This window comes from Lithobates pipiens, unplaced genomic scaffold, assembly GCF_037356315.1.
Source record: "Lithobates pipiens isolate NorthernLeopardFrog02 unplaced genomic scaffold, aLitPip1_a1.2 Scaffold_16, whole genome shotgun sequence".
In the NCBI taxonomy this organism is placed as follows: Eukaryota; Metazoa; Chordata; class Amphibia; order Anura; family Ranidae; genus Lithobates; species Lithobates pipiens.
The window spans coordinates 279,121,658-279,140,631 of NW_027507748.1; the positions used below are offsets into that span (position 1 = coordinate 279,121,658).

Sequence of the window (18,974 nt, forward strand, 5' to 3'; positions counted from 1 at the left end):
TAAATGTGCCCACTTCATGATCAAGGTCATCTTGCTCAGCAAAGTCCTGCTGAAACTTTCTTCATGCTTCCTGACATATTCTACCGCTGTCCTGTACATACATAGGGAGACAGACTGCCCCTTGATCACCTGAGTGAAAGTCTGAAGCGAGCAGGTGGCTACCCTGGGTTTCAGTATATTGAACACTGACTGAGAAGCAATAAAGTCCCACTGACCCGGACTCCTTTACAATGCGCCCTCCAAGGAGGTGTATCTGAAATATGTGTGATCCTCTTTATGGATCAAATATAGTGACATTTTTTGAGGTTAACTTTGCCAGAGTGCCACCACATACTGGCCTACATGAGGCAAATAACAAAAGATATCCCTGTGGAATAAGTCAGACATGCCATTTGATCATAGGGATCATTGCAGTCAGTATTCTGACACTTTGTTGTAGAAAGCGTCTGAGCTGAGGGGGCCTCTGACTACCAGGATCTTTTCTGCCAGGAGAGAAATGGTCTTCCTGACAGTATTGAAATGTGCTCATAAGTCATAGTCTAATTGGGCACTTGGTGAATTTTTGCAAAGTTTACAATCTACCCAAAACTGTTGAGAGTAGTGAAGATGTCTTTCCTTTGGCAAAGCAGATGGTGTCTGTTGTGTGCTAGGATGAATACTTCATCAAGGTAGTGGTGGATTCTGATACCTTTCTCCCTTGCAACAATGCCATGACTACCAAAAGGACTTTTGAGAATTCCATGGGCATTTTCAGAGGCCGAAAGGCAGGCATATGCATTGGTAGTAGAGATCTTCCCCTAAACAGAAATACAAATGAAAGAGTTTTTTTATGAGGATGTGAAGATACATGTCCTGTATATCGATGGATGCCTGGATAGAGAGTAGTGCATTAGTATTGATGATGCTCGCTGCCTAAAGACCTGGAGTGATGGCGTAAGCTGAGGCCAGACCTAGAAGGGCTAAAATGGAGAGGTAGCAAGCAGATACATATAACTTGTATTACCTGAATGCAACAAAACTTTTCAATGCTCCCTACCTTCTCTGTTTAAGCTGTTCCTTTAGGGGTGACTGCTACATGGTACAAGGTGCTACAGAATTCCTACTGTGCATTCGATTCCGGCTGCAAGAGATACAAGCATTAGGATTTGTTCACCCTGTATCACCACTTTAGCAGACCTTAGACCAAAGTCGCCCTCCTGGGATGTACCAAGATTTTGTGGTAATCTCTAGTGCTGCCAGAATGTGACCCATGTCACTCTGGCCCTTTCTGGTTTAAATAGCCATCATATGATCACCTGATGGTAGTGCCTGCACAGAACGGCTTGCACTCGATTTTTCAGGGATGTGCTCAATGAGCGACCAGTGGCTGGAGCACTGGTGTATGTTCTAGCAAACTTCCTTGCCCCAAGGCCCCAATCTGCACCTTGCATGCACAAAGTCCCGTGCATAGCAAAACAAGCGCCCAGCAGCTAGAATGCATGTCATGCATTCCAGCACTTTATGTTTTCACCATAAAGCCATGAGACACATTGAGATGGAAAAAAGCAGAAGCAGTCAGACCAGGTGGAAATATTTAGAGGGCATGGGAGGACATGCTATGCAGACCGTGGTCATTGTGGCAGGCTATACTGGGCACAAGCAAGAGGAACCCTAACTCCATGTACCACTGCAAGAGGCACTACAGCAGTCATGACAAGCTTTATATGGTATAGCACTATGGGATCAGCAAAGTGCTAGAAGACTAATTTAAAGGCTCAATATTTCATCACAACAGATCCATTGCATCTACTGAAGCAGGAAGGGGAACTTCATCCTGAAGACAGGAGGATAAAAAAGTAATGCAAGGGCAGCACAGTGGCTAAGTGGTTAGCACTTCTGCCTAGCAGCACTTGGGTCATTGCATTGAATACCAACCACAGCTTTACTTGCACAGAGTTTGCATGTTCTCCCTGTGCCTGCGTGGGTTTCCTCTGGGTATTACAGATTCCTTCCACACTCTAAAGACAAGCTGGTAGGCTAATTGGATCCTGTCTAAATTGGCCCTAGTATGTATGAATTTGAGTTAGGGACCTTAGATTGTAAGCTCCTTGAGGGCAGGGACTGATGTGAATTTACAGTATATAAGTAAAGCTCTGCGTAAACTGAAGGCGTTATAGAAGTAACTGTAGTAAATAAAATAAAAAACAAATGCCCCTGCTAGGGTAAAACTCAATCCATATGTGATGTCATGGAGATGTCAGGAAATTTTTTTTTGTCATTTATTTAACCCCTTCCCATTCATGCTATAGCCGAATGACAGCTACAGCGTGGACCTACTTTGCCAGGAGGGCGTCAATAGACATCCTCCTGTGCTCGTGCGGCCTGCACGCCCCCTGCAGGGCTCCAGTGGCCTGCGTGCCCCCTGCAGAGCGCACGCTGTGATCAGCGAATCTATGAGACGAGGCTGATCACAGATCGCAGTAAGGGGTCTATCCCGATCCCTTACCATGTGATCAGCTATCAGCCAATGACAGCTGATCATGTGATGTAAACAGAGCCAGTAATAGGCTATTTTTTCTCCTCATGCAATCACCGGCGGCTGTCAGCGGGACATCGGTCCTGATCAAGAAGAGCAGCCTCAGAGTTATGCCCACCAGTGCCACCTACCGATGCACAACGGTGCCACCTACCAGTGCCCACAGTACCACCCATTTTCAACATTTTCTGCCTTTTTTTTGTTTGTTTAGCAAAAAACAAAACCCCCAGAGGTGATCAAATACCACCAAAAAAAGCTCTATTTGTGTTAAAAAAAAAATAATTTGGGTACACTGTTCCATGACTGTGCAATTGTCATTCAAAAGGTGACAGTGCTGAAAGCTGAAATTTGGCCTGGGCAGGAGGGGGGTTTAAGTGCCCAGTAAGCAAGTGGCTAAAGGACAATTCCGTGCAGCATAAGCATCAACCCAATTTTGCTCTATTTAGAGTAGTCAATGAAGCAATGAAAGTGATGAAGTCTCTCTTTAATAGTTTACTGTTTGTATATATTTATATTAGAAGTAACTGTTAACATTGGATTACTGTTTAGTCCTAGGCAGTCCCGAGGCCCTAACACATCTCCTTTAACACGCAGAAAATCTTATGACAGAGGACAGCCCAGGTAACTCTCTGTTTAAATTTACAGTGGAATTATGTTCATTCAATGAGTTGGATATCTATAATAAATAAAGTGGATATTTATAACAAATAAATATATAAGTATATACAGTATATGCTTTTTTTTCCCAAACTTTATTGCAGGTGCCCAGATTTGACACCTCCATCTTCGCCACCTATGCGCCTTCGCAATGACAAAAATGTGTTTTCTCGCTTGACAAGTAATCAGAGCACAGGGACAGCACTGGATAAGTAAGAAACATAACCCTCTTACCTGACTTCTAATAATTCATTTTCATCATAACCTTTTACCCTGTCTTTGTAACATTTCCCACTCTGTTTCTAACACTGCACTTTCTCTGTAGGTCTGATGAGAGTGACTGCCCTTTCACAGATGTCTCCAGGTACTATGACAGTATTTTGGATTACCTTCCTTGTATGCATGTTGTTTAATTAACCTGCCATGATCTTTTTCATCTTTATATCTATATTCTTATTTTCTTGAGAACAAAATTACCATCTACCTTCAATGTCCATCATAACACATTCATTTTAATATTACCTTATTGCGTGTACAAATACTAGGTCTCTTAAAAGCTATCCCTGCTATTACTTTTATTCCTTATTTGACTGTTAATTTACTGACTAGATACTTCTAGAAGTGTGTGTTTGTGTAGTGGTGCCGAGTGGGTTGGTGAGTGCCTTTGCAGTGGTGGCAGGGGGATTGTACATACTGGGGTATTGAGGGCTCACACATTTTATTCCACTGGTGATCCAGCAACTACAATTTAGGTGCCTCAGATGTGCCAACTAATTTTTGGGGATGACCTCATGCTACGTTATTTCTTTATTAAATTATCCAAATTCTGTGCTGCAGATTCCTTAACTGAAAAGTAACCTTAAGCGCTGCTGCCAAAAGCGCTTTGCAGGCGCTTCCCATTGATTTCAATGAGAAGGGGCGCTTTAGGAGCGGTGTGTTCACCTCTCCAAAAGCGCAAAGTGCAAAGATGCTGCTTGCAGGACTTTTTTTGATGCCCTGCCAACGCAGCGCCTCAGTGTGAAAGCACTCGGGCTTTCACATTGGGATTGCAGTTGAGACTTCTTTCGGGCGCTTTACAGGCGCTTATTTTAACGCTAAAGCACCTGAAAAACGCTGTAGTGTGAAAGGGGTCTCAGTGTGAAAGCACTCAGACTTTCACATTGGGATTGCAGATGAGGCTTCTTTCAGGCGTTTTACATGCACTTTTTTAACGCTAAAATGCCTGAAAAACGCCGTAGTGTGAAAGGGGTCTTATTGTAAATCATAAAAAGAATGTGAATGACCATATCAGGTATACCTATAGGATGAGATCAATGCCATTATATATAAAAAACAATGTTCTATCTCTATGTTGTAATATTAACATCTACTAAGATTAAATGGTGAAAACTTCTCTTGAATATATACAGTGCCTTGCGAAAGTATTCGGCCCCCTTGAACTTTTCAACCTTTTGCCACATTTCAGGCTTCAAACATAAAGATATAAAATTTTAATTTTTTGTGAAGAATCACCAACAAGTGGGATACAATTGTGAAGTGGAACGAAATCTATTGGATATTTTAAACTTTTTTAGCAAATAAAAAACTGAAAAGTGGTGCGTGCAAAATTATTCGGCCCCTTTACTTTCAGTGCAGCAAACTCACTCCAGAAGTTCAGCGAGGATCTCTGAATGGTCCAATGTTGTCCTAAATGACTGATGGTGATAAATAGAATCCACCTGTGTGTAATCAAGTCTCTGTATAAATGCACCTGCTCTGTGATAGTCTCAGGGTTCTGTTGAAAGCACAGAGAGCATCATGAAGACCAAGGAACACACCAGGCAGGTCCGTAATACTGTTGTGGAGAAGTTTAAAGCCAGATTTGGATACAAAAAGATTTCCCAAGCTTTAAACATCCCAAGGAGCACTGTGCAAGCGATCATTTTGAAATGGAAGGAGTATCAGACCACTGCAAATCTACCAAGACCTGGCCGTCCCTCTAAACTTTCAGCTCAGACAAGGAGAAGACTGATCAGAGATGCAGCCAAGAGGCCCATGATCAGTCTGGATGAACTTCAGAGAACTACAGCTGAGGTGGGTGCGTCTGTACACTGCACAAATCTGGCCTTTATGGAAGAGTGGCAAGAAGAAAGTCATTTCTCAAAGATATCCATAAAAAGTCTCGTCTAAAGTTTGCCACAAGCCACCTGGGAGACACACCAAACATGTGGAAGAAGGTGCTCTGGTCAGATGAAACCAAAATCGAACTTTTTGCCCACAATGCAAAACGATATGTTTGGCGTAAAAGCAACACAGCTCATCACCCTCAACACACCATCCCCACTGTCAAACATGGTGGTGGCAGCATCATGGTTTGGGCCTGCTTTTCTTCAGCAGGGACAGGGAAGATGGTTAAAATTGAGGGGAAGATGCATGCAGCCAAATACAGGACCATTCTGGATAAAAGCCTGTTGGAGTCTGCAAAAGACCTGAAACTGGGACGGAGATTTATCTTCCAACAAGACAATGATGCCAAACATACAGCAAAATCTACAAAGGAATGGTTCACAAATAAACGTATCCAGGTGTTAGAATGGCCAAGTCAAAGTCCAGACCTGAATACAATTGAGAATCTGTGGAAAGAGCTGAAAACTGCTGTTCACAAACGCTCTCCATCCAACCTCACTGAGCTCGAGCTGTTTTGCAAGGAAGAATGGGCAAGAATTTCAGTCTCTCGATGTGCAAAACTGATAGAGACATACCCCAAGCGACTTGCAGCTGTAATTGCAGCAAAAGGTGGCTCTACAAAGTATTAACGCAAGGGGGGCGAATAATATTGCACGCCCCACTTTTCATTTTTTATTAGTTAAAAAAGTTTCAAAAATCCAATAGATTTCGTTCCACTTCACAATTGTGTCCCACTTGTTGGTGATTCTTCACAAAAAATAAAAATTTTATATCTTTATGTTTGAAGCCTGAAATGTGGAAAAAGGTTGAAAAGTTCAAGGGGGCCGAATACTTTTGCAAGGCACTGTACGTATAGACAATATGAGGGTTATAATTTCCTTCTATATTCAATATAAAGGCTCCAGGCTTTATTAGAGGATATGTACATTAAAGGTCTACTCACCAAAACCACCTGGTATCAAAAGATGGGGGTATATCTGTCTCTCCTTCCATCTTTTGGCCACATATAAAATTGAGATGAACAGAAAAATAGAAGATATGCTAGTGAATACTGTCTTACTGAGGATATGGATATCTTCTGCCCTATGAAATTGTCTATCTCTCAGATATGCGATACGGGTTCACTCATCCATGTGGACACAAATAACCACTAATGGAGGAGCCCCATATATCACCATATCCACAAAAAAGCTTCTCTCTCAATCAAGGCTACGTTTTACTTATCAGTGAGCTTAATTGTTAAGCTCACTGCTGAGTGAAATGCATTATAGGAGGTTACTCAGGTAACCTCAGATTGCCATTTGCACTAGATTAATTAATGCTTATTTTTACTGCCTTTTATCTTGGATCATGGCTTGCCTTTCTTTACAATGCTTGCATGTTGAACCGAGGAAAGACTGCTTGGGGAGCCAGCACCTGTAGCTGGGTTAGTAATGTTAGTCAATAGAGATACAGCCACGGTGTGGACTCACCTGCACATCCGAGTTTGGAAGGCATGCAGGGACAGGTGCATAACCCCGAACACACACATGATCCGCATTTGGGGCTGTGCACCCGTCCCTACATACCTGTGAAATTCAAATGTGCAGATGAGTTTGTAGAGCCGCTACATCTCCATTAAGTAACATAGGTTGCCTGTACACAGCTCCAGATGCATGAACAAAACAGGTCTCACATAGTGTACAGGCCCCCTGTGTGAATGAACATCCAGAAAATTGCTCCACACTAGTCAGATGCTTTGCAAATACTTATTTAAATGAATACACTTTACAGATTTAAAGGCTAAAACATAGAAGAACACGCTTTACCCTCATTATTAACTAACCTGCATAGGTGTGAGACCCTTATTTGAAGTACAATTATCATGTGATAAAGTAATGTTGAAACTACCATTCCTAAGCACCTTCAATAGCACTAAGAATCTAGAGTGATGCATGTGAACAAGTAATCAGCATCAGTGTATTAAGTGTGCTAGGCCAGTGCCACATTGTTGCTGATTCTGATTGCTTTCACTTTTCACCCCTTACAGAAATATTAGGGTGAAATAATGTAAAGTTATGCACTTGGAGGATAAAAACATGCACACATCATACATTCTAGCAAAAGAATAGCTAAGGAAATCAATGGTGGAGAAGGATCTGGGTGTTCTTGTAGATCATAAACTTAGTATTATAATGCACCTCCAAGCTATGGTTTTTAAAGCTAGCAAAACATTTTCTTTTAGTAAAAGAGTTATAGACTCCAGAGAGAGACACCATTTTGCCCCTCTACAAATCATTAGTAAGACCTCATTTAGAATATGTAGTTCAGTTTTGGGCATCAGTTCATGAAAAGGCTATTGAGGAATTGGAGAAAGAGACATAGAAACATAGATGAGTGACAGCTGAAAAAAGACCAAGTAGTCCATCAAGTCTGCCCCTTTATTTTATTTTTTTAAGTGCAGAGAAGGACAACCAACCTGATAAGAGACACGGAGGAGCTCAGCTATGAGGAAAGATTAGCTGAACTGAATGTATTCTCTCTTGAGAAGAGGCGATTAAAGCGGTTGTATACCAGCACTTACATTTTTATATATTTTTTTAAAACAAAAAAAATGTAAGGCAAAGGCATAATGAGCTAGTATGCAGGGCATACTAGCTCATTATGAAATACCTTAGAACGAGGCCTCGGCATCTGATCCCTGTCCAGGCCGAGGGAGCTGACATGTTCCCTTGTTGTTTTGTCCGGGTTCGCGCGGCGCCGGCGCTGTTAGAGCCGCAATTACTTCACTCCTGCGCATGCGTGCGGAAGTCTTCTTCCCGGCAAGGTCCAGCAGCATCTGCCGGACCTTCAGCCGTGCTTTAATAGCGCATGTGCCGCTGATGTCAGCGACTGCATGCAAAGTGAATATCTCCTAAACCGTACAGGTTCAAAAAAGCCCCTTTAAGGGGGATATGATCACCATGTGTATTGTCCATATAGTGAAATTGGTGTTGAGTTATTCACAATCTGGTCCTTACAGAGGACAAGGGGATATTATTTACATCTGGAGGAAAATAAATTTAACCTCCACATATGAAAAGGCTTCTTCACAGTAAGATCTGTGAAAATGTGGACTAGATTCCCTCAATAACTAGTTTTGGCCTGCTCAGTAGATTGTTTTATAAAAGAGCTTGATAAATTCTTGAATGAGAATATGTGATTGCCTTCTGAGGGATCTTCTCCTACTGGAGAAAATTGAATGATGGTTATTGGGTTTTTAATTTGCCTTCCTCTAGATCAGAGGTATCCAAACTTTTTTCAAAGAGGGCTAGATTTGATGAAGTGAACTTGCGTGAGGGCCGACAATTTTGCCTGACATTCTTTGAACCCTTAAAATTAAATGTAAATGAACTAATACACTGCCCAACAAGAATTCTCTTGCCTTTGTGGCTTTGTGTGGTGAAGAGTCTAAGGATGAGCTTGGGCGTGTTATTTGGATATATCGTATTTATCGGCATATAACACGCACATTCGTATTACATGCACCTTCACTTCAAGAGGCAAGTTTCAGGAAATGTTTTTAATTTTAAATAAGGAACTGTGAAGTAAAATAAGGCTCAGTGCCTATCAATGCAGCCTAATCATTGCCCATCTGTAGCCTCACCATTGCCAATGAATGCAGCCTCACCATTGCTATGAATGCAGCCTTACCATTGCCATGAATGCAGCCTTACCATTGCTATGAATGCAGCCTCACAAGTGCCATGAATGCAGCCTCACAAGTGCCATGAATGCAGCCTCTGAATGCAGCCTCACCATTGCCATGAATGCAGCCTCTCCATTGACATGAATGCAGCCTCACAAGTGCCATGAATGCAGCCTCGCCATTGACCGCAGTGCAGCCTGATCCATGTCCATCTGCAGCCTCGGAGGGAACAGGGAGGGGGCAAGATGAGCGCCAACAGATTGCATACAGGAGAATCTCCTGTTTACTTGGCGGCCTCTTTAATACAAAGTCTGGCTACTATAGATGAACTGTGGGAATGGAATTGTGTATATGTAGGTTTCCTATTCATTTTTTTTTCTATTGGTTGAACTAGAAGGACTAGTATTTTTTTTTCAACATAACTATGTAATAAAATAAAACAAAGTGCCCAACTGAAGTTAGGTATCTATATAAATGTATAAATTATTATAGACAGCTAATTTGAGAGTAATCTCTGAGGCTGGGTTCACACTGTTGTGAATTGGATGCAGAGTTTCCCGCATCCAGTTTGCATAGCAGGAGATTGTGACTGGCTCTCTATGGAGCCAGTTCACACATCTCCACAGCAGCTCCGGTGCAAATTACACAGGAGTCCTGTGCGTCCTTTGTTCCCTTTCAGGTCTGAATTCAGCCAAAAATTCGGGTTGAAATCAGACCTGAAACAGTGAATGGGGACGCACCGGACTTCTGCTGTGAGCCGGAGCGTGCTGCAGTGTGAACCCAGCCTAAAGGTGTTAGATAAACTTCTGGATGGGATATAACAAGGAAAAAAAAAACAATGTCCTACACCAAAAAAAACTGGTCCAACAGCGAAAAGATTAAAGATGCCATTGACACGACATAACAAGTATGCGGTAATGTTTTTCTGGTAATGCATACGTTTTACTTGAGTGTTTTGTATAAGAGGCATGAACGGTAGTTACTATGTTTTTCTTTTTCTTTTTTTTTCTTTTCAGGGGTGTAATTAGTCCTGTTGGAGGGTTAAAGGGTGCCAGAACAGCTCCTCTGCAATGTGTAGCTATAGCTGAGGGCCATACAAAACCTGTCCTCTGTGTAGATGCTACAGAAGAACTTCTGTTCACAGGATCAAAAGGTGAGGGTTTGTAAGGCTATAACGTTTTGATTTTAATAAATAAAATCTGAACTGCTTATTAGAATTTGGTATAGGTTTCATGGGCACAATTAAAACCCAAAGAACAATTTTTCAGCACCTGTTTGACAGGTGCATATCATTGCAATTTCTTACAGCAAGGCCAATTCTTGCTTTCATCAAGATTACCACTATAGGGTTACAGTGGGAAGGCACCACTGACACCCAAAGACCAATTTTTATGCACCCGTTACTTCTATCCACCAGAATGTTCCAAAAAATCTCCAATCTTGTTCCCATTGCACTACATTGTGGCCTCATCATACACACTGCACCCCCCCCCCCCCCCCCCCCAGCTGTTGCTGAGAAAAATAAAGGCAGCTTGCAGGGAAAATGACATTTTTTTGTTGGGCTTTATAAATGCAATTATTGCTGCAGCAGATTGTAGACATGGTACAGATCTGCTACTTTACAGGTTGACTAAGGGGGCCCCCAGGCACTATATATGAAGGATTTATTTTTATGCTTTCACTTTAAAAATCAAAAAATCACTGCTTATTTAAAAATTATGCTTTTCACAAACTTTTTTTTTATTGATACATGTCCCCCAGGGCAGGACTCAGACCCCTATAACCATTATATGCCCAATTACTTGCATGTAAGCCTTCAAAATGGGCAATTTTGATTTTTGATGTTCAGGTCCCATTTACTTTAATGGGGTTTGTTATTTGGGTCTCAAATTTCATGGTGTTCAAAAGTTCTGGAGCGAACCGAACAGGGGTCCCTTCGGCCCATCCCTAATTATAGGTTTTGGGACTCTAAATTTTAAAGTGGCCAAGACAACATATGGCAAATGATTACTATATTTAGTAACAGATAGTAACAGAAACTGTATAGTGGAGATGCTGTAATAATGCTGATCCTTATCTAATTCTACCATTTAATACTACTGAATCCTCTTGGGCTGTCCCTTTTCTTTTGCAATTTTTGTGGGTATTTATAAAGCAGAGTCAGTTAGGAAGAAATGACAGATATTTTTCCATAAAATATTTGGAACTTTTAATAATATATCAATTGCTAATTTTATACTAGTATATTTTCCTATTTTTAAAAATAATGATGCACGCCAAGTGCATCATTAGTTTTTCTTTTATATATATATATATATATATATATATATATATATATATTTATTTATTTATTTTTACAAAATGAAGCAAGGCATTACAATATACAGTATGTAAATACAATATACATTAATTTAGTGTATACATTTGAACAATCAACAGCGTGACAATAGCAATCCATCACGTCAGGACAGTATCATGTAATTAACAGTTTTACTATGGAATTAAGTGATCGCAGTAATCACTTAACTTTCTGTGCAGATATGAGACAGGACAGGTTCAAAATACAATTCTAACTTCCTTGAAAAGCTTTTCTACAAAGAATATACAAAAACAATATCAAGAAAAGGTTAGTGTCCCAGTAGTTTTTCCTCAGATGTGGGGGTTAGCATCTCTGATTCCTGCCGAAGCAGGGTAGAATGTGTCATAATGGGTGGGAGCAGAGGTGGAAGGGGAGCAGAGGAGGTGGGTGGAAATAGTCACTAAAGAAAAGAAAACAGTAGGAACAAGTCATACGGTAAGAGGGGGAGTAGTCGTAGGTACAAAGGAGCTTCTCACAATGTCAGCATCCAACTGCCTCTGTTGTCAAAACTGGCTGCAATATCAAGGTTCAAGGAGTAGCAAGAAAAAAATATATAGCCATCAGAGTAACTAAAAATATTCCAATAAAACCTTCTTTAGTGAAAGGTTTTTATTCTTTACCTTAATTGTAGCCGCAAGCCGTATAATTCTAATTATTCAAATTTTTTTATTTTTCCATTATTTTGAATTTTTAAATACTATATTTAAAAAAATATACACTATATAAAATATTTGACATTTAACCAGTTGAGGATTCTAATTGTAGGAGATACACCCTAAACAACTTTCTAGGACATATCCCATAAGTCTAGCTCTTTTCCCCCCGTCATTGATCCAAACTGCTATTACCAGAAATTACTGACTACCATAGCAGGAGCAGTTGTCAAAGTGCAGTGCTTCTGTGTAAATTGTCACTTGCAGATTGTCTGCAGGTGTCGTTGAGTAATGCAGTGTAGCAATGCTTTGGTACATTGAATTAACTTTTTAATTCATTCATTTACTTAAACATACTCCTTTTTAACCCTTATGCCACGTACATACGACCGGACTTTTCGAGGGATTAGGTCCGACGGCGTTTCCGACTGAATTTTTGGCAGAGTTCCGACGGACTTTCCGAATGAACGGACTTGGCCACACACAATCACACCAAAGTCCGACGGATTCGAACATGATGACGTACGACCGAACTAGAATAAGGAAGATCATAGCCAGTAGCCAATAGCTGCCCTAGAGTGGGTTTTTGTCCGTTGGACTAGCATACACCCAAACGGATTTCTCTGTCCGACGGAGTTCCAGTGGGAAAATTTAAAACATGTTCTATTTCTAAATTCCGCCGGATTTTTGGCAAGCAAAGGTCCGATGGAGCCCACACACGATCGAATTGTCCAACGGACGCGTTCCATCAGACCTTGGCTGTCAAAAAGTCCAGTCGTGTGTACGCGGCATAAGTTAACCCAAATCAGCTCTAAATAACTTTTCACTTTGTTCGCAGCCATTATTTTACTGCAAATTTTTATTTAATGTGAATTATTTACTCTTTTACTCTTTTTTATCTTTATAATACATTTTGTGTGTGTGTGTGTTTTTGTCAGTGTTGCATGAATAAATATGCAGAATTGAAAATAATTGTAAATAACTCCATCATGTTTGTACCAGAAACACCATTATATTGACATTTATACCAGACAAATTATCAAATAAAAAGCATACTTTTTATATACAGTAAAACCTCTTTAGCTTTAAAATAACGTGTGTGTCCTTGTTGTCTATTAATTTTTTCAAAAGAAAACTAATTTGTCCCTAAAAAAGAAATTGAATATGTTATATTTTTTATTTTGAATATTTCTGAATTCAGAAAACTGTTATCTGTAAGCATTTAATTCCTTTTAGCATAACTATAGTTTATACAGTATATAGTATCTGTTGCTATACTCACCTTCTTGATTGAACTTTTTCTTATGGTGATACATAGTATTTTGTACTTTGGTCAATATGTTGTAAAAATAAATCTTACTCTTACTACATCCCAAGATCGCACTTGCAAGCTATGGAACTTGGTCACTGGTCAAGAAATTGGTTCCCTCCGTGGTCATCCACACAATGTGGTATCTTTGAAGCACAGTCCCAACACTGGACTTGTACTTACTGCATCTGCTTCTTGTGTTCGGGTCTGGGATATTCGAGACTCTGCGCGGTGTGTGCGGACTCTTATGTAAGTATTTTTTTTTCTGTAGAGTACCTTTGTACTGTGCCATTAGCCACTGATCAATGCAAACTGATACCCTTTATTGCTTAAAACCTATTTTGTTGGGTTTTTAAAAGATGGAAGCTTTCATGTCACATGAAGTGTTTTGACAGGCACTATACAATATTGGTTCTAATAACCACATAATTATACATAGAACAACAAAGAGGTACAACAGAATACAACTGTTTTCTCTTTTACACACATGTGTAATGGCTTTATTGGTATATATTAAAATGATCAGGGCTTAAAGGATAATTTCACCTTTATAAAAATTTTAATAAATGCATATTTTTGCAGGTAAAAAAAAATCAGCATTTATTATTTTTTGTAGTAGGACCCTGTAAAGCATTGCACCTGACAGGAAAACTCAATGAACTTCCACAGCGCTCTACAGCGCCATGGTAGTTCATTGAGAACAGCCGCTAAGGGTGTCGGGGCTTGTAGTTCATTCAGACAGTGAGTGTTGTGTTCTTTGTGAAATGTTCATACACTTTTGATCTGAGCCTTTGTACACACGGTCGGACATTCCGACAACCAAATCCGTCTGAGTAATTCCAACGGATTAATTCCGGAAGAGGTCTGGAAGTGATATTGCATACACATGGTCAGACAAAGTTGTCGGAAAATCCGATTGTACATAACGTGATGACGTTATTTCGTTATGATGGGACTACATTCAGGCTAGTAGCCAATAGCTTTGGTCTAGGAATTTGATCTGAGCATGCGTGGCACTTTGTCCGTCGGAGTAGGCTACATATGATCGGAGTATGTCCGATCGGAGCATTTTGTCGGAAAATTTTACCGCCAAGTTGGAAAAGTTGGTCTGTCGGATATTCCGACGGAAACAGTCCGATGGAGACCACACACAGTCGGAATATCCGACAAAACGGTCCGATAGGACACATTCCGTCGGAATCTCCGACCGTGTGTACAAGGGCTAAGACTTTAGGGCAGCCTTTCTTAACCTTTTCAGCACAGAGGAACCCTTGAAATAGTTCTCCAGTCTTGGGGAACCCCTGCTAAAAATTAGAAATCTACAACTCATGATACATTATTGTGATGGTCATTGGGAAGAATTAACTCCTTACAGATAGCTAAAAAGATCAATGGTGTCGTGGGAATTTATCTGAGAGGCAGAAATGGCCCAATACTTAAGGAACCCCTAGCAACCTCTGGAGGAACCCTAGGGTTCCACAGAACCCTGGTTGAGAATCCCTTCCTTAGGGGAAACCTGCTTTTTTTAGCACAAGAATAAAAGCTTTAATTGAAATGTCCAAATTTGTTTTTAATTCTAATTATTTGTAGATTCATTGATGCAGGATCTGACACACCTCACCAAAATAAAGTTTTGTAGGGCATTTCACACACATTAGATATACAGGAGCAGATTTAGTAAAACTGGTGTACACACAATCCAGTGCAGCTGTGCACAGTAACTAATCAGCTTCTAGGTTTTATTTTCAAAGCTTAATTGAACACACTGAAGTTAGAAGCCGATTGGTTACTATGCACAGCTGCACTAGATTCTGTGTGCTCCAGTTTTAGTAAATCTCCCCAACAGTATCTGTATTTTGTACACCAGTTATGATCCTTTTCTCTGAGATCATTCTGATAACGTTATGCATAAATTGTTACTGCAGTTTGACAAATAAATTGTCGCTGGTTATGTTTCCTTTTTCAGGTCATCAGGTCAAGTGGTATCGGGAGATGCATGCTCAGGTCTGGGTCTGCGCTCTATGAGCAGTCAGGGAGAACTGCAGATTAACCAGATTGCTCTAAATTCTGATGGAACCACTTTGTATGTAGCAGCCGGGAATGCAGTGAGAGCCTGGGAGCTGAGCAGGTGCAGTTATGCATACTAAGCAGATTGAATGGCATTATTAGGCATCTTTACACATACTTGCTTTACTGCTTGTTCCACTAATGTGCTTTTTTGCATTACATTATCAGAAAAGTGCTTTGCCTGTTATAGGATATTAGAATATATTTGATTAACAATTATTGTTTGCTGTGTTTACTTTTGACTGGCTGTACTAACCAATGATTATTAGTGACAGTATAGTGTTAGGGTTAACTTAGGTAAGTTTAACAAATTAAAAAATCATTGAGACTGTAGAGTCCTTTGTATAAGAATAATTGTGGTCAGGAGAAGAGCGTAGTGTAATGTTGTATACCTTTGTGGTCTCAGAAAGCAGCTCTGTGCTATGTGAATGCTGGCCGTGCTGCATGTAACTGACCTCTTCAAGTACACAGTTTTAATTAGATTCAGGCAACACCACAAGTGTTCTCTTTCAGCATAGAAAGTGTTGAACGTTTGTGCCAGCCCAGACCATGAAGACGGCATATGGCAGAAGGTGACCTTGTGGGGCTGTTTTTATAGTAGATTGTAGTTGGTTATTTCTATCTGCATGTGTCTCCCATATAGTAAAAAAAAATAAAAAAAAATAAAAAAAAGGTCTTTATTACGTGAAAGGTAAAAATGTTTGTATTAATTATATTAAATCAATCTAAATATGTTAGCAGAATTTCAAGTGGTATATAGAGAATTGGGAAGCTTATGGGAATGAAATCCTATGCAAAACAATGCAATACACCGATTTGGCAGTATTTTACACCTGCCTTAGTGCAGCTTTTTTTTTTTCATACCACTGCAGGTTTCAGCTCATTGGGAAACTAACGGGTCACATGGCTCCAGTCATGTGTCTGACAGTCAGCAACACACCGAATGGGCGAGACCTAGTTATCACCGGATCCAAAGATCATTATGTGAAGGTTACTAATTTTCTCCCCATTTGCATTTTTTTAATTCATCACCCCATCAGTTAATAAAACGTACCTGGGTATAAAGCTTTACATTGTAAATGTATAGTTTCTAGTAAATTTAAAGAGATTGTAGTACGCATTATATTTCAGATATCATGTATGTGTGCCCACAGAAAACCTATGAATGCAGATATTGTATTTTATGTAAAAGTAAAAAATCAGTATCAACTTTAGTCACATATACCGTACCTTATTCACACACCTTTCTGAAGTTCAGAAACATCAAAGATAAATTAAAAAATTGTGGATACGTGTGCCAGTTCAAATAGAATTAAATATGCCATAAAAAGATTTAGAGTAAAAATAAAATAAAATAAATGAAAGATGCCCCATAGATAAAGGGTAAGAAAATGTCACTCTCAGTATACTCGGTGGTGTCCTTATCATCAGCAGCTCCAGCTGATCTGCACCTCTCAGCTGATTACATTTAGGAATCCATCTACCTATGTTTTTCCAGACCTAGACGGACTCAGAGGTAGGTGGATGTAAACGAAAACAAGTGTGTTTACATCCGCTTGCCCATAGAGCTGCATGGAGTTTCCCATCTGGTCCACCTGAAAAATGGACTTAACTCCCCTCTACAGCTGAGTATTTTAGTAATTTTTCTGCCTATAGCCCTGGTTTGGCTCCTAAACAGACTGAGTCCCAGGATTTTTACTCTCTACTCATCTATAGCTGATCAATTTAGTAATTCTTCTCCCTATAGCCCTATGGCTATAGGCGTCAGAAGAGAGCGTCAGGAAGTATACTCTACTCCTCCTGAATAAATTAGGAATCCATCCACCGATAGCCCTGGTATGGCTCCAAAACAGATTGTGTGCCATGAATTGTATGCATTGCTCCACTGTGTCTGCAGAGCAGTTACTGCTCTGTGAAAAAAAAGCTGCAATATTTATGATGTGCCACAAGACTTAAAGCGGAACTTTAGCCATAACAACTTGACAAAAAAGAATATTCTTTAGCAAGGAATATACATTCCACATTAATAATTATGCTACCAAAAGGAGTGTCTGCTGTAAAGTGCTTTCAGCATTCCTCCTGTTTCCTCTTTCTGGAAGCTGCCATTTTGCTGAAGCCCAGAGCTCCAGCAGTTGTGCTGCATTTACACCTAATTTTGCGGTGTTTTTACCGCGATTTCGCTGCGTTTTTTACAGCGATTTCCCGCGATTTTGAGCAGGGCAAAAAGTCACCAATGTTAAAAGAAGAAAAACGTCCAAATCTGCTCGATTCGAGCGACAAAAAAGGGTGCGGAACTTGTTTGAGCTTCAGGCGTTCGGCTTCAGGCGACATGGAGTAGAGATGTGAACCACCTCCATTGAGAATAATAGATTTTTTCCCCCTCCAGCGTTTTGTAGCTTCAGGCTTCAAGCTACAAAACGCTCAGGTGTGAATGGGGTCTAAATCATAAAGCGGAACTAAACCCATTGATTTAATGGTTTCAAATAACAGTTGCATTGCTGGAGTTGCTAACTGTCACATTTGCTTGTTTTCAAACTGTCAAACAATCAAATGGCTAGTGTCATAACTGATCACATGTGCAGCACCATGGCAGTTGCAGACCAAACAGGAGCAGCTACCTTGGCTGTAAAAGATAGGAGGGTTTAATTCTGCTTTAAGGCTGTCAGCAGATCGGCCTCTACAAATTCAGCAATGCCTATAAATGGGGAGCAATTGAGCATGTGCAGAACAGGGTGAAACAGTGTATTACTGTATTTTAAATAGTGTAAACACTTGTTTTTAATGTTTTACAGTATATATCTGCAAACGGGACCAGCCTGAAGTGATCTAGTAGGACTTAATTTTCTAACTAAAGTTCCACTTTAAGTTTAGTAAAGAAATGTGCTCTGGATATGTGTATAATTATTATTATATTTATTTTGTTGGAGTTCTTTTTTATTAATTGATTACGCTAATCTAATGTTTTTTAGATTCGCTTGGTTATTGCCATTATACCCTATGAATCATTCAGTATAATAGGGAATTGCCATAGAAAATAGTGACAGTCTGCTTCTACAATTCTTACTGGCTGGCTGGCTGGCTGGCTGGCTGGCTGGCTGGGGATGGTCTTACTAAAACAAACTACATAACTTTCTTATAAAAATGCACACAATTATTTTAAATTGGTGTTGCTGCATTGCAGGTGCAGTGGAGAAATGTAATTCAATTCTATATGTCTGATACAGACAGATGAAGAGCCTACTTTGGACTAGTGGCTTAGGGTTATTTGTTTATTCTGTTAGTACCAGAGGCCAACAAATAAAAAAAGATATAGCTGAACATAGTGCACACTTACATATCTATAATATGCCAGCTAAGAAACCAGCTGACTGCTAACCACATTAGCAATTAAAAGCTAACATGAAGATCTAGACATGCATGTAGCAAGCAACTCAGACAAAAACACACAGCTCCACCTATTAACCTTTAGCAACCTACTAAACAGTTTGTATGCCTTTAACCCTGCATATATGTTCAACTCATTCAAATGAAATATATATTATGAAAATAATATATATGAATATATTTTCTTTAATAATATA

At 39.9% G+C, this 18,974-nt stretch overlaps 1 protein-coding gene across 6 annotated transcripts in view; it reads left to right on the top strand.

The window, feature by feature from the left end:
- The window catches only part of KIF21B (kinesin family member 21B), a 157,178-nt gene that overhangs the window by 127,082 nt on the left and 11,122 nt on the right, over positions 1–18,974 (top strand). For 3 of the 6 annotated variants that reach the window (XR_013274487.1, XM_077481484.1, XM_077481486.1), the window contains exons 26-32: positions 3,065–3,136; positions 3,277–3,384; positions 3,498–3,536; positions 10,022–10,158; positions 13,395–13,575; positions 15,293–15,454; positions 16,266–16,383. Coding sequence is in view for 4 of the 6 variants with exons in the window: in XM_077481484.1 (XP_077337610.1) it covers positions 3,065–3,136; positions 3,277–3,384; positions 3,498–3,536; positions 10,022–10,158; positions 13,395–13,575; positions 15,293–15,454; positions 16,266–16,383 (817 nt within the window). In the remaining 2 variants the exon portion in view is untranslated. The remainder of the gene's footprint in view (positions 1–3,064; positions 3,137–3,276; positions 3,385–3,497; positions 3,537–10,021; positions 10,159–13,394; positions 13,576–15,292; positions 15,455–16,265; positions 16,384–18,974) is intronic. The other 3 variants (XM_077481485.1, XM_077481487.1, XR_013274488.1) reach the window with 2 other exon arrangements.